The 26,843-nt window shown below is 37.0% G+C and overlaps 1 protein-coding gene across 1 annotated transcript; it reads right to left on the reverse strand.

Annotated features, from left to right (window-relative positions):
• Positions 1-5,431: 5,431 nt before the first annotated feature.
• Positions 5,432-26,843, reverse strand: LOC138131432 (zinc finger protein with KRAB and SCAN domains 1-like). Its single transcript, XM_069048416.1, has 6 exons — positions 26,540-26,843; positions 21,603-21,793; positions 17,894-18,073; positions 17,055-17,272; positions 11,707-11,857; positions 5,432-6,193 (listed from the first exon to the last, which is right to left on the reverse strand). Exons 2-6 carry the CDS (start codon positions 21,790-21,792, stop codon positions 5,955-5,957), a joined length of 978 nt encoding a protein of 325 aa, XP_068904517.1. The 5' UTR covers position 21,793; positions 26,540-26,843; the 3' UTR covers positions 5,432-5,954.

Here is a 26,843-nt window from a genome sequence, read left to right on the forward strand (position 1 = left end):
CATATAAATCAGCGAAGACAATAAAGAGGCTTCTTGTCGTATATGATTTGGCGTTGGACGTCGAATACACGGCGAAATCAGCGATATGTATTCAGTCCCGGTATGAGCTTACAATGTTTGGTATCGACCACTTTTTCTTCACTACCATATCACGGCAATCGGTGGATTTTATTGCTTATTATTTTATTACGTTCGAGTTCTCGACGTGTGGTCTCGTTTTTTTGCCGATCATAAATCGCCCGTCATATCGGCACAATTTTATGAAATATTTATTTCCTCGACTACAATTTCCACCTCTTCTGGGGTCACACTGCCAGTAGTAAATACGCCGGTCGCTATCAAGTATTTGCACCTGCCAGTCTACGTTCACATTCATACCGGTACAGGTGTCGACTGACTAAAATACGGGGCCTCATTCTTTAGGGTCAATCCCTGCTGCTGGCTCGTGCCTCGACCCTCAACAGCTGACCACCCAACCCCGAAAGTGAAAACGCAGCGCGGAGAGTCTGGGGGCGATGCTGAGCCGCGCCAGACGGCTCGTGCCGCGAAGATGCTTCTTTCTGCAGTTGCAGTGGGTTTGAGTTACGAGCGGAAGGCTTCGCTGATGGATTCTTCGCCGGGAATTATCTGCCAATCGCATATTTAAGATGATTCGGCGGATGATAAATCGACGCGCGAAGAAATGCGTGGAGTGGTGAAGATGGAAACGGAAGGCGGCGAGGAACAGTTGCCAAAATGAGAACGAGCAGATGTCAAAACCCTGAAAGTAATAGCCGGAATGGTAGGTCAGCAACGCTCGAGTTTGACTTGATGTACGACTGGGACGAGCCAGAAGAAATCATGTGGCCAAGAAGCTTTTAAAAGAATTATCACTTTCTTCTCTCTTAATTATGTTGCGAAGCGAAATAAACAGAAGGACAATAAATCATGGGAAGGGACACGTGTTGCTGGTTTCTTTGCAGATCTTTTCACAAAATGTTGCGTTTGTTAACTTGATTACGAAGAATGAAGGAGTGACTTGGGGAAACTGTTGGGAGAAATAGAAGTGAGGCCAAAGAGGACGACGACAGAGAAGAAATAGTGTTAAGGGTTGTTGAAATTAGGAAATAGTTTAAGAGCGATGAAGATGCCAGAAACCACAGAAGATGATCATTTGGTGTATAATAAAGGTCTTGGATTTTCTCATGGGCTATGAGTCATATCTGCGCAAATGACGAATATCGGTCTCAAGTAGGCGTTACAGACCGATTGTCATTCGTTACGTTAGTTTCGTCTCTCTCTCGTCTATTTGAATTAGTCTACGTTTTCAGTTTTCATTTACAGATTTTTCACTGGTTTATCGCTCCACCTTTGCACACATATTTCCAAGGTCACAGCCCATGAGAGAATCCAACACTCTACTACTCAAGATAAATTAAAGTATTTATTTGAAAAAAATGTACTGATTTTCTGCAGAATTTACCTCAAATTAAATTTTTTATGTTGGTAAAATTTCTGTGGACTTGATATAATGTAAGAGAAGCAGTTAAAGAAAAAGGTGAATAAAGAATGATTAATCTTGAACATACAGGGTGTCCCAAAATTCGCGAATTCCGAATTCAGAGCGTTGTAGGGGATCACTTCAGTAGTCCAAATATGGAAATAAAAAAAAATCGGGACTTCCCCTACAAAGATACATTGGGCTGAAGGTGCACTCTTTGAACTGCGTTTTCTTCAAATACAGGCTGAAAACTTCAGTGTTTATTGTTATTTATGGTGTAGATGATTGTGGAAAATAATAACGTAAAACAATTTTTTGAAGAATAGCTTTACTTTGGAGTAAAAAAATCTTAAATTTTTGTAATTTTTCTTAAAAATGGAACGACGGTCTTCATCGCTATGTTTTGAACAAAATTAAACTCCTTATATCTTCTTCAAGAAGAGCGAATTTTTTTTTCTAAGTATTTTTCGAGCTCCACTGGGTCTTTCCCTACCACGCTCTGAATTCGGAATTCTCGAATTTTGAGACACCCTGTATAATAACAGAAACTGGAGGAAAAGTAAAAATGATGACAGAACACGTAAAATAAGAGAGACGGAAACTATTGAATAGCTACATTGCTATCATTTTGAAGAATTGAATCAACTTTAGGATCTTCTTTTTCTTCAGTTTTTATTACTATGTTACAAAAAAGGCATATTGGAAGAAATAGAAAAATTGTGTAGAATAATGTGGTAATGTGGTACCACCTAGGACTGATAACACATCCATCTTTGGCACATGTACCAATATTTTTTTTTATTACCAGTACTCGTAGTACCTACAAGTTTAAACTTGAAATGAAACAGAAATATGGAATTATTAATTTTGACTTGAGCTGACTTTGAAGGATGAAGGATGTTACATCAGAGCAGCTGACAAACAATAAGGTTCTAAAAAATATGATAATCAGTTTATTTTTGACAATAATTATGGTTACGTAGTTTATTAATGATAGTTTTTAGAGATAATTAGAATGACTTTATTGACGTAAAATATAGGGAGTACCAAATGCATGTATTGAATTAATATTAAAGCGCATTTTGTAGGATAGACAAAGCTCGTGCGTATCATTTTCTTGCAAAAAGCTTCCGAAGTCTTTCCCTTTTTGCCCCTTCGTCCTTCTCCGAATCCTAGACGGTCCCCGAATTCGCGCACGTCCCTCACGGGAACGGCCTCGTTTAATTGACCCGTCGTAGCCCATCGGGTTATATATGGTAAGCAGCGCCCATCGCGACAATCACAGACTCGGCTAATTAGCCCCATTAGCAGCGGCGAAGAACATGATTTCACGGAACCATTGCGGCAATCGTCGCGGCCGCCGCGTCCAATCACTGTCCACCTTTGAACATGTGCTGGTATTTGATGGCAATTAACGGCGGTCTTTTCCTGAAAAGTACTCGACACGTCTTTGCTGCAGCCGCTAATTGTTCTTCTCGGGCTAAAAACCGTCCTAGACGCGGCTCCCATCGATGACGGATCCACTTCTGGATTGATAACTTTCCATTGTCCGACGGGTCCCTCTTCCGCCATGACAAATGGCCTCTCCGAATACCGTTTCGATTGTGAATTGCGCTTAGCATAAGCTTGTGCAACGACAATGCCGCATTTACATGTCACATTAATGCGGGGCGCATGATTTATGACTAATTGAAAGATTCTCCAAGATATCTAACTACTTTTATTATTTATATTAGGACTAATCGATTGTTGGGAAAATTAATGGGCCACAAAATAGATTCTGACGGCTTTTTTTCCTCTGGGACTTTATTACTTATCCTTGCTTCTGACAACGCATTAGAAATTCAACGGACACTCCCATTCATTCAAACATTCATAAGAAAGGGGACAAACCCTTGAGGAACGTTCAAGCGCCACCACCGCATCTCTCTACAACTATTTTAGAATAAATTAAATCTTAATTTCACTATTTTACGCCGTTTTACAACCCACCGATTCCGAACCGGACCCAGATCTACATATAAATGCGCACAGGACAATCGTCCAGGGTCCTGCCGACATATTTTACAACTCCACGTCCAACACCATTCACTGGAAAATCTACACGACGATAAAAATTCATTTTTATTTCGCTTCTGGTGATTGGGCAACTTGCCCCAAACGTGTACACTCGAAGCTACGATGACTTCTAGTACACCAGACTCACATCAGAAGACAGTTGCTTCCCGGCAACTCGTCTTCTTCGTCACGTAAATTACATTAATTATTCCTGTCAATTTTGTGTGTCATTAAGTCCTCGAACCAGTGTAGCATGTGCTCGGTATCTTTCGACTTCTCTATTTTGTTCGCGTTTTGCACTGTTGTATTGTCGGTAGTCCAGCCGAAACTGGTATCGATATGTCAATGAGTATTTTGGGCCATCTGTCGGTTTCTTAACCCGCGGCGTTTAAGATTTCCGTGTTGTGTGCCGTTGGAGGAGTCTTCGGATGGTGCTGTTGGAGCGAGCACCTGCCGTCGGCTCGTGCTTGCCTCTCGACGGGTTTATTGCAGCGATGCCCATATTGATTAATTAATCAGTCGGCGAGAGTTGATGATTATATGCTATAATTCCGGACGAATCCCCGGGTCCATTATGCACGTAATGAGACTTGTAATTTGGGCATTATTTGCACTGCAATTACTCCGGCCCGGAGATCAACCCGGAGCACCAGCTTCGGGCAGAGTCCGGATTTGCTTATGGGACGGGCGAGGCAGCCGGAATCCAATTTGGGTGGACTCATTTCGTTTTTGTAGTGGTTTTTTTTTGAGATTTTTTAGCCGCTGGTGTGTCGAATACCATCGGCTTTTATTATTTATTTCGGATTACATTCTGCAACTTACTGGTACACAATAATAGTAGATTACGTTACGAGTTCAGAAAAGTGGAAGTTTACTAGACGAGTATGGCAAGTTTAAGTACGAGCGTCAGCGAGTTCTTAAATGCCACCGAGTCCAGTAGAATCACTTTTCTGATCAGGAGCGTAGGTATACTATTTTTTCGCGTTTTAATTTGTTCGTAAAAAAGTTGAAATTACAAAATCGTACAGTATTGGTTGTTATGTTGTAAAGTGATCTATTACGGTACGATTTTGAGTACAGTAATATGTATAAAATGCGAAAAAATATTTTTCAAAACATCTTTTCCTCTCTTGCCTTTTTCATTAAAATAATGTAAAGTAATTAATTAATAATTGTCAGTCGATAATTAGGTACTTCAACAAGATTGATAATTCTTAGCTGTGACAACATTTTTTTTTTTATTATTTCACCAGGTATTTCTCGAAACGTAGAAAGAGCACCGTGATTTTAAAAAAATGTCGGTAGAAGCTTCTATTTTTTTAAACTGACAAAGTTGTTTATGATTTATATATTTTTTTAATGATTTTACAGGGTGTCTCAAAACTGGCGAATTCCGAATTCAGAGCGTGGTAGGGAAGGACCCAGTGGAGCTCAAAAAATACTTAGAAAAAAAAATTCGCTCTTCCTGAAGAAGATATAAGGACTTTAATTTTGTTCAATACATAGCAGCCTTATTCATATCCACAGTGACAAAATACTATTCTAGCTACATTCCATTAAAAAAAAAAATTACAAAAATTTAAGATTTTTTTACTCCAAAGTAAAGCTATTCTTCAAAAATTGTTTTACGTTATTATTTTCCACAATCATCTACACCATAAATAACAATAAATACTGAACTGTATTTGAAGAAAATTCACCTTCAGACCACTGTATCTTTGTGGGGGGAGTCCCGATTTTGTTTTTATTTCCATATTTGGACTACTGAAGTGATCCCCTACAACGCTCTGAATTTGGAATTTGTGAATTTTGGGACACCCTGTATAATTGTACCTATCTTGATTTTTCACTGAAAAGCTTCGATTTTGATTTTATTAAATAAAACTCATCGTATTAATGAAATCAACATATATTTAAAATCCAATGCATACACAAATGTTTAAAAAAATTAAATACATTTCACCCTTAATACAAATTTTAACATTTAATGTTTCTAACAAGTCAAGGCACCCATTACATTCTTAGCAGATATGTACAAAGAGAAAAAAAATCTTAAAACTAAACGTACAAACTAATTACAGTTCTCTTTGGTCCTGAAAGCTGTATGAAGTTTTACTAAAAGCCTTCGACTCCCTCGAAAGCCCCTAGTAAAACCCGAAACGGAACAAGTGCAAATATGGAACAAGGGTGCGATTTACAATTCACTATACAATCGATTAAAAAAAAACTTTAATTTCCTAATCGTCAATCACAGAATTTCCAATTTCTCTCTCCCGTCTGAAATTTCGTAACCTATTTGCACTGCACGACGACGGTAACGACTGGTTTGTCTCAGACTAGACTGCTCCCAAGTCCTATGTACAGATGACAGTGTCTGGATGGCACCGGAGTCACGGGCGCGTCGGGGAAGACGGTCCTAGCTGCTGCTGCTCACCTCCTGCTTCACCTCCACGCCCTTGCTGTAGATGACGCATTCGGGGGCCGTGGGATGCTGCGACTCCCGGTGCCGCCGCAGGTCCACCTTGCGCTGGAAGGCCTTCTCGCAGAGGCCGCACGAGAAGGGCTTGTAGCCGGTGTGCTTGCGCATGTGGGTGATCAGGTTGGACGACTGGCTGAAGGCCTTCGAGCAGACGACGCATTTGTGCGGCTTCTCCCCTGAAAACGACATCATCACCGATCAGTGCGATTCCAACTACTACCGCGTTTCAAATTTATGCGCTCGTAATCGGAGGTCCTGATAAGGCGCAGGTGACATCGACGGGAGATGCGGGCGCGAACCTTGCGCTTAGTCATCCTGACGCGTTATCCTGAAATCAAGGCGACCCCGACATTTCCACCGTTCAGGATTTCCAAAAAAAAACGACAACATCCACTGTTGTATTATTTATGCGACATGTACGCAACTATCGGCATAAATTATGTAAATGGCAGAGGAGGAACACGACGCAATTACTAAATTATCCGTTTGACAAGTGATATTTTCCATCTGATAACGCTTATACATTGTAACGTAGTTTTTCACTGTGAAAATGCTCCGATGATTACCCACTTTTTCCGCAAGGGGATCGATGCATTAATAAAATGCAAATTGCGCCCTCAAACTAGCAAAACAATCGTTGCATTTTGCTCTTTTTCCCACTAATTGGGACCACAACATAGTTTTTGCGATAAACAAACAATGTAATAATTCTAATCGTGACGTTCCGGTTTTTGTCTCAACATAAACTATGACATATATTATAACATGGATGATTGGTAGGTAATGACGTCCGAGGCCTTTGATCGCTACATACCTCTGACACACTTCTTGTATTATTGATGAAGAGACACCGACGCCAGACGCGAACCTCCACCAGCTTCAGTAATTATTAACAATTTATATATTGCAGATGACGATCACTTTCATAAAAACCGTCTCGATCCATCACAACACCATAAATATTCTCTTCTGTTCTGTATTTTTAAACGCACCTCTTGCTATGTAAGTGAGGTTATGTTACCCAACTGTCAGACAATTTTTTAAATCAATTTTATCAACATTTTCTACTCGTTCCACGCATTCCAGACATCGAATGACTTATTTTACACGCATAATAGAGAAAAAAAAATGTAGTAGGGACTCGCGTGATCGCGCAAATTGACCTACTGTGTCGTTTGCAAATTTCAGATACCTGCGACAATAATGTCAATATCCCATTGTAGTGTAAATAATTATTAAAGCATAGTACAGCTTATAAATTAACCCATTTCATTAGTAAGTAAAGTAACAAAGCTAATTGAGGTTAGGTGTCATATCTGTCACCTGTCAGTTGTCATAAAATACGAACATAACCAAAAAGACAGCGTAAGTGTGTTTGTTTATCTATTGTCTAGTTCATATTATCGTAATAATCGAATGTTTGGTAATTGTTGCTGTATTTTATGACTATTTGGACTATTTTTCAATTAATGTAGTCATCCACAATGTATTAATGTAATTATCAAGACCAACAACTGATAGGCATCGCGGAATAATTGTTGTTAATAAATAGCTTTTGTTGACCAATAACAGTTGATATGATTGATTAGAAGATATAATTGAGTGAAAGATGGGAGTGGAGAGATAACAGGAGTGGAGTGTTATCGAAGAGGTTCAATTAGATGTTGTGGATTTGGTATTTTTGAAATAATTTTGGTTTGTTTTTAGAGTCGTGTCGATCGATCAATCTACGAGGTAAGTTTGTTTTCTCAACGTGTAATATAAAACCCAAACAGAGCATCAACAATCGCAATTATTATCGTGTCCTCGCCGAGCTATTACCTAATCAAATATAGCGCTCGATTCCGGAGAATTGACTTTATTAATTCGTTCGTTTATTTGATTTGCTTGGATTAAACAGTTCCAGTCGAGTGGCGGTCCACTTTGCTTATTAATACCCTGCGGGTGTCGCCGCCCCTCATGGCTCTGTGGAAAGAATTTGAAAAAAGAAAAACTTCTACGATTCCTGCTCGATTGTCGTGCAAGGCAATAAAACGATTTAATAGTTTGGGAAGTGGCTATAAAATTATCGACGACCGCGGTGACGCAAAAATGTGCTTTCATATGGGAGACATTAATGGTAATGACCACGAATGGACGTAAAGTAGTCTGGGAATAGGTCATAATGACAGGAATATGGCCATATGTCGGTGTCGTCGCCGTCGCCAATCTGGCAGACCGTGGGCGGCGGATCCGCGCCGGGATAACTGTCAAAGGTAGAGTTTTTGCGAACGTCTCACCTGGTGCACGAAAAAGCGTGTTGTGATTGATAAAGAGAAACGCGCGCCCCCCCGGCCGGGGCCCCACAAAAAGCACGAAAAACACATGTCGTTAGTCGGTATTCCGGACACGCGAGCTTCCATTAGCGCACATGTAACGCATCGTCCACCCCATTTAAATAAATAATTAATTGGCCCCGTCAGTGGTGATTGTAGTCGCCAGATTTATGAATCATTCGGCACCGCCATCAATCACGGGATCGTCGGAGCGGTCGAGGAGTCTCCAGGAGGCGGCAACCGCCGCCGCGGATTTTTGCGAGCGCGTGCGAGACTCGTGCTCAGGAAACGCGCCGCCGGCGGCCGCCCTAAATGACAGCCGTTTCGTCGCACTTCCGCCCGATGAACGCTCACCTTAATTACGTCATTATCATTAAATGTATCTGGGATGGACGGGGGGTGGAAGGATCGGGCAGGTTCCAAATCGACGGACAAAGTGAAAAATAAATCTACGGAATTAATGGAGGGTGTGCGACTGACGCACGAAATTGTTTCCAATTGCTACGACTATAAAAAGAATCTGAGCAGAGCTTTCGGTTACGAATGAAAAAGTTGTCCTTACGGAGGGAACCTTGAAGCTTGAATTAAAATCATCAAGTGCTTTAAGAAGCTCAAGAATATTTATTCAGGATTATTATTATTGAGCGTTGTTTTTCATTTAGTCCTGTGCTTTTGAAATGTTTCGGAAGTTATTACAATATGTAGTACAATCGTGCTGGTAAAGTTACGGCCACGGAATTTCGTCAGTTGTTTTACTGTCAATTCGAAAAAACTTGTGTAGCCTAAGCTTTATTGTCATTCAAAATTTTTGTGAGGTTAGAAATATGTATATAAAACCTGTTTTGCAGCTAATGTCAGTTGAATAACAACGACTGACGAAATTCCGTGACCGTGACTGTACTAACAATGATGTCTAAAGTGGTGCCGAATAATGATTTACGGCCGGTTTCATAATCCGACCCTAAAGACTCCTTTAATAAAATGCGCCTTTAAGGTAAATGCGACTTTAAATCTAAAATAAAGGAGACTGCATTTCATAAATACGGACTATCGAAACATTAGTTAAAATTTGCATTAGTTCGAAAACGAATCATTCACCGTGTGTACGTAGTCATTTTCCTAGGGAATTCTAGGGAATTTTACAGTAAACGTTTGAAAGTTTTGGTAACTCGCAACTGTTTCCCTCGGACTTTGAATTGTATTTCGAGTAGGTATTTTAATTTTTGTTTACATTCTGCATTTTACATTTTGCTAGTGGAGCAGCGCCAAATTAAAACATCCGATTAATAAAAGATTGGGACCAAAAATGCCAAATCCAACCTTTCAAGTGAAGGAGCAATTTTATAAATCTAAAACAAAACTTGTATAAAATAAGATCCTACACTTAAAGAGAAGAGAGGAAAGAGAAGAACATGAAAGGAAAAAACTGTTACCTATTAGACTTAGATTGAATTAGCAAGAAAACAATTGAGCAATAAAAACTAATGAATTCATGGAATATCTTTATTTTCTGAATACCTATAAGTTTCCGAAATGTTGATTTAATTATTCGGTAAGTACCTACTAATTCACAAAAAAAAAAAACAGCAATTTGTGGCAATGCACTAGCCTAGCGAAATGTCACTTGTCATGTAATTGAGGTTATGTTCCCCATTTAAATCCACCTTTAACGAGATAAAAGGCCGACAACGAGCTTTTAAAGTTAAAGGGGGTTTTAAGGATTTAAAGACGCCTTTAATGAATATGAAACACAATTTTTAGTTAAAGGTGGTTTTAAATTTAAAACCGCTTTTAAAATACATTATGAAACCGGCCGTTAGTGTTCTGTGTTCTGCTCTTCTTCCTTCTTTCCACCATGGTTTCACAATTTTGATTGATTTTATATCGTGTGTCCAAGTAATTTCTGGTCAAGAGACAAAAGTTTTATTTTTGTCGTGTCCAATTTTGCGTTTGCGTCAGTGTCATTGTTTTTTGTCTTGTGACGCATTTTTCATAGAAACAGTTTTTTTCAAAATTAACAAAATTAAAATAGTTTACTCAACTGAGCAAAAATGGTTTATGAATTGAAAGCTGGTTTTTTGTTTCGGCAGAAACGTAATAAGAAAAAGACAGCTAAAGGACAATAAAATCTTGTCTAGTAGTTGTCGGTGCAGTTGAGGAAATTGGGGAGAATGAACCAAAAACTTCCCCTCGTGAATTTTTCACATATTATATCACAAGTGCAAAATATTTTATCGGAAATTTTTTTGCTAATGAACGAAAACATCCATAAATGAGGTCAGAAGACCAATTATTATCAAATAAGAGCACGAGACGAAGTCGAGGGCTTTTATTTGATAATAATTGGTCTTCTGACCGAATAATTTATGGATGTTTGAGTTAATTAGCAAAAAAATTGCCGATATTAAAATTTTGCACGAGGTGTATACGGCTGATTATTTCCTGAATAGAATAAAACCAAACGCATATTTCCAATCCTTTTTATTCAAAATAATTTATGTACATATTTAAAAAAAAAATCAGTTACCGACATTTTTTATCAGATTATTGCACATGTGCATTTTAGAGAAATTTTATCGGGTTATTTTTTGTTTTCTCGTTTTGATTGGTCAATATTTGTCACGCAATTGGTTACTAAACACATGAAGGAAATAATCAGTGGAAATGATATTTAAAAAATTTACATTTATATCGCTGTTAGCTGATCATCTGGCACAAAAGCTCCAGTTTTGTGACTCCAAAATGTTATAAAATGCAATAAAAACGTGATAGGTGTTAGACATTTTATAATAAAATTGAATAGATTTTTTCCATAGGTAGGCAACCAATAAAACGACTGTGTATAGGAAATATACATATGTGTACGATCAAGTTAAGACAGACGTTTCAATAAAACAAAAAATGAGGCAGCACTTTTTATTTGTTTTCTTGTTGATCACATTGTAGTAGAGTAATGAGAAATAATTTTTTTTTTTATTTGTTTAATGTTTGAGTGATTGTTGTTTGGACAATACAACTGAAATACTTCTTTTCTATTGAGCTTTTCCAGTCTCGCTTGTGTCGTTGGCAGATCTGAAAACCGCTGCGACTTCGCACCGCGACAGAAGTGAATAAAAGAAACCCCACCCTTAGCGCATCCCCTAGTTGTCCGAGTAAGACATTAACCCACTTAAAAAATTCACATCTCCATAATTCCCGACAATTTTTCAAAGTTGCGTGCTGAATAATGCACGCCGGAACGACCATCCGGCCCCAATCCAGCCGTCATGAAATATTAAAATTTAAACTTTTGTCTGCTGTCATCATTTATACAGTTCCGCAGCGACAGCAAGGACAGTCCAAGTTTCCGACAGCGAAATTACACCGTTACTCACCTGTGTGAATGTAGGTGTGCTTCTTCATGTCGGACTTCTGGTGGAAGCGCTTCCCGCAGTACTGGCACGGGTAGGGCCTCGTGTCGGAGTGGATGAGGAGGTGCGTGGTGAGCGTCGAAGAGCGCTTGAAGCACTTTCCGCACTGTTGGCACTGCAAAAGACAAGCAACGTCAACGCAACGAAGTCTCCCAAGTCTTAGATTCGTTCTCGAACTGAGAATCTGAGAAAATTAAATTCGAAAGGACTGTGGACCCAGTGTTTGCAGAGTGCAGGTCCTTGCGAAGGATCGTACAGGGATTTGCAAAGCTCGTGCGACGATTTTGGTGAGCGGTGGGAAGCGAAGGGAGGTGTTGTGTTATGGAAGACGGCAAAGGAGGAAGGGGTTGACGGACGGGATCCTTGTTTGCAGACCATTACCCCGGCTCGTTACCGCTTTCTAATCTAATAAAAACAATGGCGCTATGCGAAGAAGTGGAACGGAATTGATTATTCGAGTCGTGGAGAAACCCTTTTAGTTTTTTAATAAAGTAAGACTTTATTATTCAACTGATGTCTGTTATTGAGGCATCAATAATGTACGCCAGGCAAGGCGAACTTCCAGGACGATGAAGTTTATGACATTAAATCTACATCAGTCTAAATCATAGCCGGTCCGGTAATGATCAGGCTATTTCTAGGGCTAATGTCTCAATAAATAATGCAGAGGGCCTTAATCGGAAATTGTACTCATTAAATCTAAGCGTATCTCGACTCATTTAGCATTCTTAAATCTCCAGGACTGGATAATAGGACCGGTTCACGTCCTGGCCGCGGTATCGATTTTGGATTAGCGGCGTAAGGAATCGCTTTTCGATAACTCAATCCTGCCCACGATGTCCTTCCTCCAGCTCTCGGCATTAGCGCGCTCGCGTTCCACGTACTCTCCCGATTCGGCCCCCGTGAATAATGAATCGGTGACTTTTAATTATGCAAATATGTCCATATTTTTAAGTCGCCGGGCCACGTAAGTTTCAGATCTGAAATAGATCGCTTTAATCCCGCTTTCGAACCGTAGGTGTTGACAGTGTTGACCTGTCTCTTTACAAATTCATGACGAATCGATAGAGATAAATCACACTGAAATCTGTCGGCTATTAGGATTTCACGGGATTTATTTTAAAGCTACGATTTATGAATTTTTAAGGGGCGATAACAAATGAACAGGACAACTGAACCAGAGTTTAAAAATAAATCTGTGGAGCTGGCTGCACTCCCGGAACAATCAATCAAATCAGTTCGATTAAATTTGTATCGAGGGCTCGTTCATTATTCATCGATGGTTTTTTGTTCGCTGGTATTTAATCGACAACTTAAAAATTTTTAAATGTCAGGTGGACTACCGATCGTGAATTATTTGTGAGGTCAATGCGAGATTTTACGTCGGAAATCGTAAAACAACACGACACGATTTTTTTCGGTGCAAAAGAGTGATTTCTCTAGTCCGCAAAAATAACATAATCACTATTTTATTCCGCTTCATTCTTTATTCACAACACAAACCCCATTTACTTTTTTAAATCGCTTTGTAGATTGTCTATCTACAAAACAAGCCAGGAGTAATATTTATGATTCATAACTGTAATTTACAGGATGATATAAAAATTGGATTCGTAATTTATTTATTTATCTATCAAGCGGATAGAGAGTTGTGATTGGTTGATGAGATGAAGCTTCTCCAGGGCGAGCTGTGAATTGCCCATAACAAAATTGATTTCATCGATGACCTACTTGGTGAATATTTATTTGCATTGAATTTCAATAATAATAATCGTTCTGGTGATTACAAAAAGCTAAATGGAAAATATCTGCTTACGTGATGGAGCACTTATTCCCACATGATTTTAGTTCAGTCGGACGTGACCTCAACTTATTGTCAACGGGAATATAATACTTTGTCGCATATTTAAATGACTGCCCACAAACGTTGCAGATTTGCTTGAAATTTGTCAAATAACAAAGAGGAAAATGTGGAAAGGGCTGTCAAGGTAACAGAGAATAGAAATAAAGGGAAATATACAGGGTGTTAGGTAAATGTCCTGCCAAACTTTAACCGCGAGCTACTGGGTTCATGTAGAACTTGGATAAAATATTTAAAAAATTCTATGTCAAAAAATAAATTGACATTTAATTTTTGAGGTACAATTTTTTTAACTGCTTTTAGTCTTCTACGTTGTCCCACAACCTCGTAGGTAAAATTTCGGCATATTTTTAAAATACACCCTGTATATCATTTTTTATTAATCGTACGCCAATGCGAAGTAACCTCTAGGAAATATGCTTTAAATTTTACCTACCAGGTTGTGGGACAACGTAAAAGCAGTTAAAAAAAATTGTACCTCAAAAATTAAGTGTCAATTTATTTTTTGACAGAATTTTTTAAATATTTTTTCCGAGTTCTACATGAAGCCAGTAGCTTGCGGTTAAAGTTTGGCAGGACATTTACCTAACACCCTGTATATTCAATTTCAACCAACAAGGAAATGTGGGTTCATAAAAAGATGAAAATAAAATATAAAAATTGTGAGCAATTTTTAAAAAAATTGATTTTTTTTTTGTTGTGTAGGTATTTATTGGCAGAAATTATTTAAAAAGATCTTGGATATATTTTTAACTATTTAAAAAAATACTTGGTATTAGATAAATATTTTTAGAAGAAAAGAAATGAAAATCAAAAGCTCTAATGGTTGTTGAAAATAGATTTCTTTCTTCTCCTTCCTTGGAGCTTTTCAAAGAGCTTTTAAAAGATATACCTACTTAATTTAACTTTTCTTGTTAAAAAAAATATGTCTAATGCCTATCTTTATTTTAACTGTAGAATTGAATAGATAAGAAACTGAAAACTCAATTTCTCCTTTTAATTATTTTTCAGCTGCCATCACTGATGGACGTTTGTAGAAAATTTGCCCCTGAGAAATTTTTTCCACTCTGCATTCGATTAAACACCCAAATTGCACATTTAAATTTTTAATCCATTTATCCAGACCTGCACGGAAGTATGATAAACGCGTTAAATGCCATAAATAATTAAATTAAAACAGTGGCGTGTTCGCATCCACCATACAAAAACAAACTTAAAATTCACCACCTTTTCGGATAATAATTAAAATAAGCACCTTGTCTTAGTGAAAGTCGCCTGCTTGCGCTTTTCGACATTTATGTCCTTTTTAATTGCTTCCAATTTGGCTAAAATTCGGATGGATGCGCCGGAAGGAACACCAACTTCGTTTCGGAGGAGGCTCGCGTGCAGGTGGCCCCGGCCAAAACAAACGACGAAAGTGGCTCATCGATTTTACACACTAGTTCATACATAAATTGAAATTCTCCCGAAAAACGTCCAATTTCCAAATTTAACGTCAGCTGTCACGGCGCGAAATTTGAATTTCGCGCCTCGAGTTTTGTTCAGTGTGGCGAATTTCCCTCAGGGGAGGCGCGGAAGTAGACAATGACGTGTGGTGGCGGCGTCGGAGGTCACAACTTGACAATGCAAACCAATTTTTAACAATTTTGAGTTTGAAGCAGCAGAGAAAAAATAGACACAGGCTGTGACAGTGTCAGAAGTTACAAATAATGATTCGAATAAAATGAAATTGTCTCCAAAAACAGAAAATTTTCGAATTTGATGCGGTGGAAAAATGTCATTTGTTATGTCAGTGTCATTCAATGGCGCGAAATTTGAATTTTGTGGTGTGGCAATTGTTCGGTCAGCACAAATAACAACGCGTAATGGTGGTGCTGAAAGTTATGAAATATCCAGAATTTTAATTTCTTTTAGAATTTAGAGACATTACTTGTTAATTGTCACATATTTGGCGCGAAATTTGAATTTTGTTTTGCGAATTTTTCTCAATCTGGACAATTCCAGAGGGGGGTGTTGGAGGTTACAAGAAATCAAATAAAAATTGATTTTCTCCCGTAAAATTTATTTTTTTATTTGAAGGAGTAAAAAATCTCTCTTCTCACTTGTTACCTTTTGTCAAATATCAATTTCTATGACGTGAGTGGCGACACATGTCAGAGCAAATTTTATATTTTGACACAGAAGAAAAACGTCACTTGACACGTATCAGTACAATTTATTGGCGCGAAATTTGAATTTCGCGTTGTGAGCTTTGTTCAGATGGGACAATTTCACTCACGGGACAGAGGTGTCAGAGGTTACGACCTGATGACAAACAAAAATTGAAATTATCACTGAAACGCGTAATTTGACGTCACTCTCAGTGTCAGTGTCATTGATTGGCGCCAGATTTGAATTTCGCGCAGCGGTTTTTGTTCAGCCTGTCAATTTCACTCACGTGAGGGGCGGAACAGAACAAAAACAAATCGCCACGTGTAGTGGCGGTGTTAGAGGTAACAATCATAATTATGAATGGCGCCACTCGTCACTCGCGAAATTTAAATTTGCGTCTGGCGCCAGTAGTGGAAAAAAATGGCCACGTGTAGTGGTGTCGAGAGGTCACAACCTAATGATTCTTTCATGTTTTTCGCCATATTTAATATGTTTCATTGATAAACAGTAAAGAGAGGAGCCGATATTCTTATTTAACTGTTGGATTTATTCCTCCCTGATTTTATCGAGTTCCAATTAAGGTGAGCTCCGCGTCCCGTTCCGTTTTCTAATTGCGCCTGTTTTATTAAAACGGCTAATTTCATAAAATGCGGCCCATAATAAAAACAATGATAATTGCAGGTCTGCGTCGGAGAAGCCTCGCCTAATTACAGCTCTGATAAGGCGTCGTTTAAAAAATAAAATTCGTGTGAAATAAAAACTAATGAGGGAAAAAACAAACCGCCTACCCTCGTACCGGGATGTTTTATTCAGCGTGTTGTGGAATTCATTGAATGGGTGGTTTTCATTTAATTATAGCCTGGACGGGGGATGATGGGACGTTGTGTGTGTGTGATGCAGCTCGTCGGACATTTTTAATTGGCCTGAGGAATAATTCAGAGAAATGAAGCGATTTCTAACGTCGATTTAATTGTTTTGTAATTACAAAACGTCTACTTATTTTGTTTTCTTTGGCCGTGCAGGCGTATTGTTCTTGTCACGATATCATTATTGAAATATTAATGCGGCGAAGATAAAGGGGGGCTTCCTTTGTTTCGATTGTTAGGAAATAACACATTATTTAAATAACAGGGGGTTGGCTTCGCTTCAATATAATATTATACAAAGCATAATATATGTGGAAAACTGGAAAACTTCCAGTCAAATCCTTTTTTCTACATCCACAACGTATAATCACGGTGCGGAAAAATATCTACCCATGTGGGTTCCTCGCATTTCCATGTCTTTTAATAGAACTCACCACGAACTGTTTCTCCCCGCCGGGCCCGATCGTGGGGACCCTGCTCTGGGCCTCCTTGTCGGTGGGACTCTCCCATTTCCATTTGGCTTCGGGGGGCGGCTGGCCGGACCGCTCCACCATCGACGACTTCATCTCCTGCTCGCACAGACTCCCGGGGGACCAGATGCTGTGGCTCCGCGACCGCCCCTTCAGCGACAGGTTGAGGGGGGCGTCGTCTTCTGCGAAAAGGGGTGACAGCTCAGAGGGTGGATCGCGGTATTGGCAACGCGACCTCTAATTATAGATTTGTGACGTTCGCTTAATTGTTGTGGCAAACAGATGCAACGTCTTCCACAATTACTGAGTAATAAGGGCGGCGCGGCGGCGGCGTTCGATACCGCCAAAAACAACAACAACGACGTTTTCGCTTAATCGCGCATTTTGAAAAATTGTTCGCTGCACCGATTATGATAAAATATCGAAATCGCAAAGTGCTCAACTGCCATAACCGCTAATCATCGTCGCAATTAATTCGCGAAAACCGATTTTCCTGCTTTATTACTGCGATACTAGTAATGGTCCGCTTGAACTACATTACTGTCAAGTAAGTAAAGATTACGCCAGCAATTAGTCCGATAACTCTAACAGCCTTCAGACGAAACCTAGAAACTCGGTAATTGTCCGATAAAAACCCCACACGTGCTTATAATTTTTCATAACTGGTATAAAGCACAATCGATTTCACTTTATATAATTGCCGATTATTTATTCGTATTCCCATTCGTTATTACGCGATTAATTATTTATGAAGGAAATTGAATTGTTAAGTCGTCGAAATCGACAACCGTTGCCAAACTCACCGATTTTCACATTTTCCGGGGTGAAAGCGTGGTCGGCGGAGGCGGCGCTCTCGGGACTCAGCGACTCCATTTTGTTGGAGTAGGGCAGGAAGAGGCCCGGGATGTGGTGCCACACGTAGGGGTTGTAAGGGGTGGGTACCAGGGAGCTGAGCGAGTTGGCGTACATCAAGGCGCTCATTCCTGAAAAGATGTCCAAATGAAAAACACCGCTTGGGGTCGAAAGGGTGACATTTGGGGGTGGTTTGTCGAACCACAATGTAACATTTTGACCGATGATACGGTGAAATTTGTGGGCCAAGCTCTTCTCTCGAGCTTTCTTCTGCGCTTTGTAATTTTAAATTTTTCTCGGTTTCTTCGGGACAAAAATTATTGGTCGAATCTATTAATATAACATTGGAAATTGCATCTGAGATAACTCTTTGTTTCTGAATTACTGACTATTAAGTTTTTTTCCGTATGAAATCGATAAAGAAATAATACAAGAATTACACTAACGTTCTCTCATCATACTTACCGCTCTGTCACGACCTACGACATTATTGGGTATTGATAGTTAATCATTAAAGTTTGAAGACACACCAACAAAAAGAATTCTGCAGTTTTGAATTAAAAATTAATTTTCAATTCCTTTGCATTTTTACTGTACTTTTTACTCGACAGAGTCCATTATGGTTGCGCTTACGAAGCTTCAAAGGTGACAACTAGGTGAAAATCAATATTATTGTTGTTTATTTTAACAATAAGAAAAAGAGATATGAAAGTTAGAATTCGATGAGCTTTTATTTTACCATTATTTTAACTAATCAATAACCAAGTTCTACGTTTTTGTCCTGTTGAGGTTTTATTTGATTGTTATTTTTGTTGTAAGTATTTGGAATAAATTCGATTCAATAAATAGTAAGTATCTTAAAAATTTAAACTTAATATGACTCCGTGAAAAGAAACAGTTTTGTTCAAAAAATTAAAAAGCATCTTTATGTTATGCTTGGAAGAATAAAAAAAATCTAACTTTCATTTTTTCTTGGATAAAAATTCAACATTGCTATACAGACTGATTCATATAACTTTCCGACCCTAACGAATTTTAAATGCAGCCAGTAATACGTCATTGAGTTATAATTTGATACCTTTATTTACTATGAAATCTGGACACTTCTTGCATTATTGACAATCACTTGACAATTCTTTTTTCTATAATTCTGAAATATTTTTTGTTAATAAAAATGTGCTCCAATGATGGAAGGGTGGATTATGATTTTGATATTTGATGAGTCAGTTTCTTAAATAAAAAAAATATTGTCGATTACTGGCTGCATTTAAAATTCGTCAGGGTGGAAAGTTATGTGAATCAGTCTGTATGTAGAGTCGCGGACAGAAAAAAGTAGAACAAGTTTTATTAATAAATTTAGTAGCTAACATTGAGTTAAGTAAATCGGGTTTAATATAAAAAATAAATAAAATAAACCATAGAAAAAGTAAACAGACTTGCATTACCGAAAAAGCATTGTCGTACTTTTTTCTGTTCCCGACTGTACTTTGAATGTAATGGCGATACGTAGTATGATACATGTTTTACAATTTATGATTTCTACATCTGTTAGGTATCATTATTTGTGTCTTGATGCTTTGATGTGATTTTTTGAGATTTCTGTTTATGGTGTTTTAGATTTTACTTAACATTGTACATTTTCTGGTTGTAATAAATACAACATATTATCAACAAAATATGATATTCTTTTTGAGCTATTAATAACTCACATTTTGTTATTACCTATTATTTGATCGTTACTTAAGATTTGCTCTGTCATTTTTATTGGTTTGTTGTTTGTTTCAATATTATAAATCATTTTTCTTATAAAATGTGGTAGGTACTTCTGTGATTTGAATTTTTAAGTAGGTATTTGTTACGTATAATGCCCTAAAATATTCCAATTTTTCTATATCCGATTTACTTTAATAGGAACACAATTTCTGTTGAAAAACAAATTAGGTATTTTTTTTTCTACCACCTCAAGACAAATTAGTCATTTTTTCATTCGTTGTACACTCAAAATTTTCATTTTTTCTCCTTAGGAAGTAAAATTTAAAACGTCAGACTGACATTTTTCGAAATTTTGCCAAAATAGTGTAGCTATATCGGGTGTTCATTTATATTTATCCTCAAAGTTGGAGTTGAAGAGTCGATTGTGAACGCACCACACTTTAGTCTTCACAGTAAAAACACAAACGACGCAAAAACTGAGGTTAGATTTAAACAGCTGAGCCGTCATGTGGTGCGTTCACAACCGACTCTTCAGCGCCAACTTTGAGGATAAATTTAAATGAACGCCCGATACATTACAGGAGAGAAATTCCAGATTTTTTCCTGAGGTGTAATTTGTAGTCAGAGGAGGAAGCCCGAGCTGTACAAAGATTAAAAATGAAAAAGTAGTTTTTCAAAACCTGTTTCATCGACATTTTAATTGAAATGTACTAATTTTAAAATTATTAATGGTCTGATAAATTTTAAAAAATTCTTGTCCACCGTGAAAATTTGCGGAAAGCAGTTTGTTTATTGTGAAATATGAATTTCGAAGATTTTTCTGCAGAACGACCTGAAGAAATTATTGAGAAGCAGCAAATGCTATGGTTTCAATTTCAATGTTGAAATTACAACTTTAATAATCATGTGATATTTCATAAAAATTTACAATTTTTATTTGATTCATTTCATGATCTTCCTGGAGAATTTTTTGAAAAAGTATTTACCTAGTGAATAATTTACTATTTCTTAAATGATTTTTGTATCTCCTAAACTGACTCTCGATCGTAAAAAAGTAACATTTTGAGTAATCAGATTGATAAAAATATCACAATTTATTTAGGTACACAAACCCTGCAACATTATTAAAAGTGATTTTCTTTAATTGCCAAAATGACATGTTCCGTTATTTCTTTCCAACAAAAAACACAATCATACCATTTTAACCTCTTGGAAGATATCTTGGGGAACGATTCCCTTAAAATCACTCCGCAATCCATTCTTCAAAATTTCGTAAAAACTATTAATAAAGTAGGTAGGTACAATCTTAGCAACGGCAAGTGTGCTTACTCCGAAGCTCTAATTTTAAAAAGATCAATTTAAATTTAAATTTTTAAGTTTTTTTCCTAAATAATAAAAACGTACTTGTGAAAATGGAAGAACCATTACCTTTTCACTTTGTTATTAACTTTTTTTCTCATCTTTCTTTTCTTTCATAAGTAGGTACGATATTTTACATTTTTTGTACATTCTTGTAACATTTCAATCATAAACCTTTTATTCGAATTTATTGGAAAAACTTACTAAAACAGATCTTTGATCTTCGACAATTTGGATTTTTTTTTGAGTATTGATTGATGCTTTTTACATTTAAATCGCTGATAGTCAATGAAAATATTTATTGTTTCTTATCACTGCATATCTCACACTCAAAACAATAATTATTCCTTTTTAATTTCACAATTTGACAGTTCCGAAATTTAGACCATTTGGATTTTAACAATACATACCTACATAATTGTCTTATTTTTAGACAGTATTAAATCAACTTCTGACATCAGATTCCAACGATTACACTTTTTTAATGACCTCTTCCTTTTTGACAGTTTTTACCACCTTCGAAAAGTTTTTTTGCTTGATCGAAGGACCAAAGGAAGTTTTCTTCAAGGTGTTGGGATCACAACTCACCGCTGATCATGTAATTCTTGCCTCGGTGGAGCTCCTTGGGGTAGACTAGAGAGAAGGCGCTGTGCCTCGGTAGCAGCGGCGAGAGGGGGCTGGCGCTCCTCGAGGACACTCCTGCGACGGGACTGCTGGCCGGACTGCAGGACGGCGTGTCGTTCCTGCTGTATTGCGCCAAAACGGCCAGACGTGGCATCCTGCGAACGCAAAAAAGAGATAATCGTCGGATGCGTTATCGGCGGCCGAAATAAATCAATGTGTTGGGGCTAATGCTGTTTACATCCCCTGGGCACTCACGCGATGATTTCGTCTATTGATCACCGAGATTGTCGCGTAATTGCTTTGCTTTATGGTAAATGTACGGGAAATGGACATTAGTGTCTCATAACAATCAGACGTCGGCCAAAATCAACACGCACGACTCTACCCCGGGATATCCAACCCCATAATTGATTCATGTGGAACAACACCATTTCCACCACATCACGTTTCTAATCTGTTTGTCGTAATTCGACGACATTAGGGAAATCTCGCGCCACATCTCGCACCCGACAAACACTTTTTCTCGCGGGTGAAGGGTCAATGCTGACTTCTAGGCAAAAAATTCGCGGTAATCTATTCGGGGAAAACACAATGGTGCCGTGACACGTGCGCTGAAAAATGATGGCTTTTAACTACCTAATTGATGGAGACGAATGGCGTTTTTTTGCTTGTTGTTTATCAAAGACGTGCACGATTTGCATTCGTTTGATTCGTCTAGAATGTTGATAATTGACAGTTGGTGGTAATTTGTTTGGCTTCTTGCTTTCGACGATGGTCGTCTGGCCCGGGTCCGAGGGTCGTTGGCGTCCCAATTTGTTTGATTGGGTCATTAGGTATAATGAAACTAAGATCGATAGCGTCTCAGACGTTTTTTCCGAGGGGGTAGATTGATATTGTTGTTTGTCGTTGAATAACAAACAATTTTTTCACAAGATTTCTACCAGCGACCATATAAATTGCATCAGCAAAAAATATCGGACGTTCAAATGAAATCCAGGGCTGGGAAGGCGTTGGAAACCGTCAATTGTTTTGCTTTTTTAAAGTGTAAATTAACAGTTGTTGTTGTAATTAGAGCATGTTGACAGGAGAACTAAAATTTATAAACAAAGAATCTTTCTGTGTTTTTTCCTTCTTTACAATGTTTTACAAAAAATAGAATAACTAACGATTCCTATTCTCGAACCAAATATCTGGGGCACCCTTTGCTGAAAACAATCATGTTCAATCATGTGCTGATTGAACATAAACAAAAATGTTAGTGTCAAACCGCGGGAAATTCAAACTTTACACTGTTTCAAATGGTTTACCTTTTTCAACGCCTACTCAGCCCAGGTTTTCATCTGAACGCATGATATATTGCAATGATTAAAGTACCTACTTCGTCTCCTTTGGAATTTCAAAATAAATACAGGGTGTCTCAGGTAAGACTTTTGAGCCTAATAACTCAGTTATTTTCCAACGGATTTTTATGAAATTTAAAATGCAGATATTTTAGACGGTGAAGAATAAAATCCCATTAATGCAATCACCCAAGTCTTTAAAACGTAATTTTTACATGCCTTTTTAAAATGTTGAATCAATTAAGATTTACATGAAGAATTGATCGTCAATAAAAAATGCTGTAGGGAAAAACTCGTCCTTGAAAGACGTCTGGTTTGCAAGAAAAAAGCAAAAAACTGTGTTAAACGTGGTTGTAAATGCAAAAACGTAGCCGCGTATGAAACAAACGCGCAATTTTGCAGAATTTTGGTCATCCCTTTTCTCAGAAGCGCAGGTGACATATTTGACGTTTATCTTGCTAACCTTACAAAGTTAAAGACAACATTTGGACATAATTTGTTATACTGAATGCTTTAATTCTTCCATAAAGGACTAAAACACGATCGGGATATTTTAGCAAGGTAATTTAGTTCACGTACACTTCCTGTGTCTTCAAATAAATTGACGACTCTCTTAACCTTACATTTGGATAGTGTTCCATGAGAAAACGAACTGTGTCATTGAAGTTCTTACGACACTCTCCATAGGCAATTTTTTTTTCCTTTTTCAATAATATTGAAATTTCTGCCGCTGTAGTCTATTTTTACAGTATTTTCAATAAATTTTCACAATTTGACGTTTCTAATAAAACGCGCCGAATTTTGACAGACTTTAAAGGGTGTACAAAATGTTGCTTGGCAATTAATCATCAATTGTTTCAAAAGGTAACTGCTCTAATACCTTCAAATTTTACCTTAAATTTTTAACGACAAAATCTAATCTTTTCGTTGAATCAGACAAGTGATTTACATAATTGTTTGTGTAGACCCCTATTTTTTAATGTTTAACAATCTAATAATAATCGCGTATAATTTTCGATAAAGGAAACGCGTGTTAAAATTACATTTTTTAACTTGAGGTAATTTTATTATTACTAATTGAACCTTCACAGTCTAAAATATCTGCATTTTAAATTTCATAAAAATCCGTTGGCAAATAACCGAGATATTAGGCTCGAAAGTCTTAGCTGAGACATCCTGTATATTTGTACAAGACGTGTATGAAGCACTACTTTTGTTAGAGATGGGAAATTTACAAGCACGGACGCAGCGAGTGCTGTACCTAATCACACACGTAAAAACGTGCTTTACACACAAGTGAAATAGATCATTTTTTGCGACATCACTGTCTTTGTGTGATAAAATTATGATGAAAAAATTATTTACTTAATAAAACTTCATAATATGGATCAGGTAAGCGCTTTCAAGTTCAGTTTGTACTTTCTTTATTTCTGTAGCAAATTAATAATTAACTACTATCAATACATAATCTAAGAATTTTATGGCATTTATCTGAATGTGCTTTACAGCACTAGTGTGGTAAAATGACATTTTACCGCACTCAGCTTAGTGCCTCGTTGGACAATTTTCTCCTGTCGTAATTCAACACGTTATGATAATTACGTCGAAAGTACCTAACTGTTACTGTCTCAGATAACATGGCTTTGATTGAATAAGACATATCTTCTACATAAAAGGAGATTGATTTTTTTTACGTTTTTACCTGATAATTTAATGACTACATACTTAACAAAGTACTGCTAAGTTTTTCCTCGAATTTTGGGGCACCCTCTATACTACTTCGAATAATAAAAATCTAGAATAAAATCTTTTTTTTGTGCAGTTGTCTTCACAATATTCCTGTAGTGAACGTAGTCTACATTAGGTAATTTGTGAATCAGATCCTAAATCAAAAAACACAAAATATTTACATTTACTCCTTCAGGAATGTAATTTACAAATATTCTGCTGCTTCAATTTTGATGGTACCTAATCATGCAAAGAACTGTACTTTCTTTTTTCTTATCTGTTTTACTCGATCCCAGAAATTTAGTAATCACAGTTAACAATTTCGTTCAATTTAATTATAATAACAATAATAAATTCAATTGAATTTTTAAGAAAACTTTGTAAATTTTTCCCATTTAACGTCATTTGCAAAGCAATTTCTAAATTACATAGCAAACTGTTTACTTTTGCTTATTTTTCTCTCCTCTCGCCAATACAATTACTTATTCAGGAACTTAGTTGACAAGTATTCTTTTCCAACTGTGATGTGATAATCATAGTGCAAGACACTGTAGGTACTTTATTCTTATTATTTTTATATTTCTACGTCTCGCTCAGACATTCAAGCACTTCCATTAGAAATAATTTCGTTTGAAAAATTTAAATTTATTCCCCCGTTAACCCATCGGTACACTTATTTGCACGATATTTCTGAGAAGTAAGTTTTGCAATATTTCGCTCAAATTTAAAACACAACAAAGATTACCTTCACCTCATTTTTCGATTTTTAAAGTGAAGCAATCAAGGTGGATCATTTCAATGACATTTTCCATTAGAATTTATGTCGCATGAAAGATATAACCGTGATAGAGGATTACTTTTCTGATTGTTTACCATTTCGTTGAGTATCTACAAATTTGTACGGATAAATATAACATTTTGATAAAACACTCAGTACACAGTAAAGTGTCGCATGCGAGTGAATTTGTCGAAAAAAATACATTAGGTGGAGCAATTTGTTGGAAAGAATTTAAACAACAAATTTAAAAATATACAGCCTATATCCTTTATTAAATTTAGCAAAAATCTTTAGGTATCACCAGGTAAATAGATACATTTTACAATTTTTGATCATTAAATAAATTTTAATAGAACACTAAATCAGTCATATGGAATCAATAGATTCATGTTTTCGAGTAATAGTAATTTTTTCTCTAGGTAAAGAATTTTTTTCATATTACATAGTAAATAAATTTTAAAATGCAATAATTTCCTGAAAGTAAATAAATTTCAATAAAATTCCCTAAATTATTCAAAAGGATAGCTTTACCTATCATACATACTTCCATTATTTAGAATAGCACTATTTAAACATTTCTAAATAATTGTTATTTGTTTAGGAAAATTTTACATTTTTTAAAAATTAGGCGAACCTAGTTTTCAAAAAATTAGATACAAATTTTAGACTTAAAAAATTGTTTAAACAATTTTCAAATTGATTATTAATTTTTCAAAAATTCTAGTTACCTTACTTACGGGTAATTACATATTATCTAGTCTCCAGGTATCTTTTAAATGTCTGTTTTGCCACAGTATATTTTTGGTAAACTAATTTTGATAAAGAACGTTTAAATTTTTTTTACCTGTTGTGGAGAATTTTTTGATTTTTACTTTGCTTAAATTCTACACTGGCGAGTCATATTCTTCTAAGAGTACTTAGTACCTAATATCTACGACTAGGTGCGAATCTTTATCGAAAAATAAATGCAACTGCCTTTTTTTGGTCACACTGTGTATGTACACAACAAGACTTTGCTATTTCCTATCTTAAGTGTGCTATTCATTTTTTCTCACCTGTTATGACACTCGAAAAATGTTTGTCCTCCTCAGAAGCACCAATCAGTCTTGTTCATAGTACAAACCCCGCACTGTCACAACTTAGCACCAGGTCCAATCACAGCAGCTCCGTAGTCTTTATTTGCCCAAATCAGTCCTGCAGCCCCGCAGGAATATTCACATGTTCCAGTCTCGAATCACGTTTCCGAAATCTCCCATCCAGCATTACGTATCGACTCGAAAACCCCTGCCCATGCTGCGTGGATGGTACGTTACACCTGACTGAAAACATCCGACAATCTCCACAGGTATAACTTTTCAC

The sequence above is a fragment of the Tenebrio molitor genome, chromosome 5, assembly GCF_963966145.1.
Source record: "Tenebrio molitor chromosome 5, icTenMoli1.1, whole genome shotgun sequence".
NCBI lineage: Eukaryota > Metazoa > Arthropoda > Insecta > Coleoptera > Tenebrionidae > Tenebrio > Tenebrio molitor.

Bases quoted from the DNA above. Each gene is read 5' to 3' on its own strand.
- LOC138131432 (XM_069048416.1), bottom strand. From the start codon at position 21,792: ATGCCACGTCTGGCCGTTTTGGCGCAATACAGCAGGAACGACACGCCG. The intron at 17,273-17,893 runs GTGAGTTTGGCA...CCCTTTTCGCAG, and splicing joins CCCGGAAAATGTGAAAATCG to AAGACGACGCCCCCCTCAAC. The intron at 6,194-11,706 runs GTGAGTAACGGT...TGTCGTTTTCAG, and splicing joins GCACACCTACATTCACACAG to GGGAGAAGCCGCACAAATGC.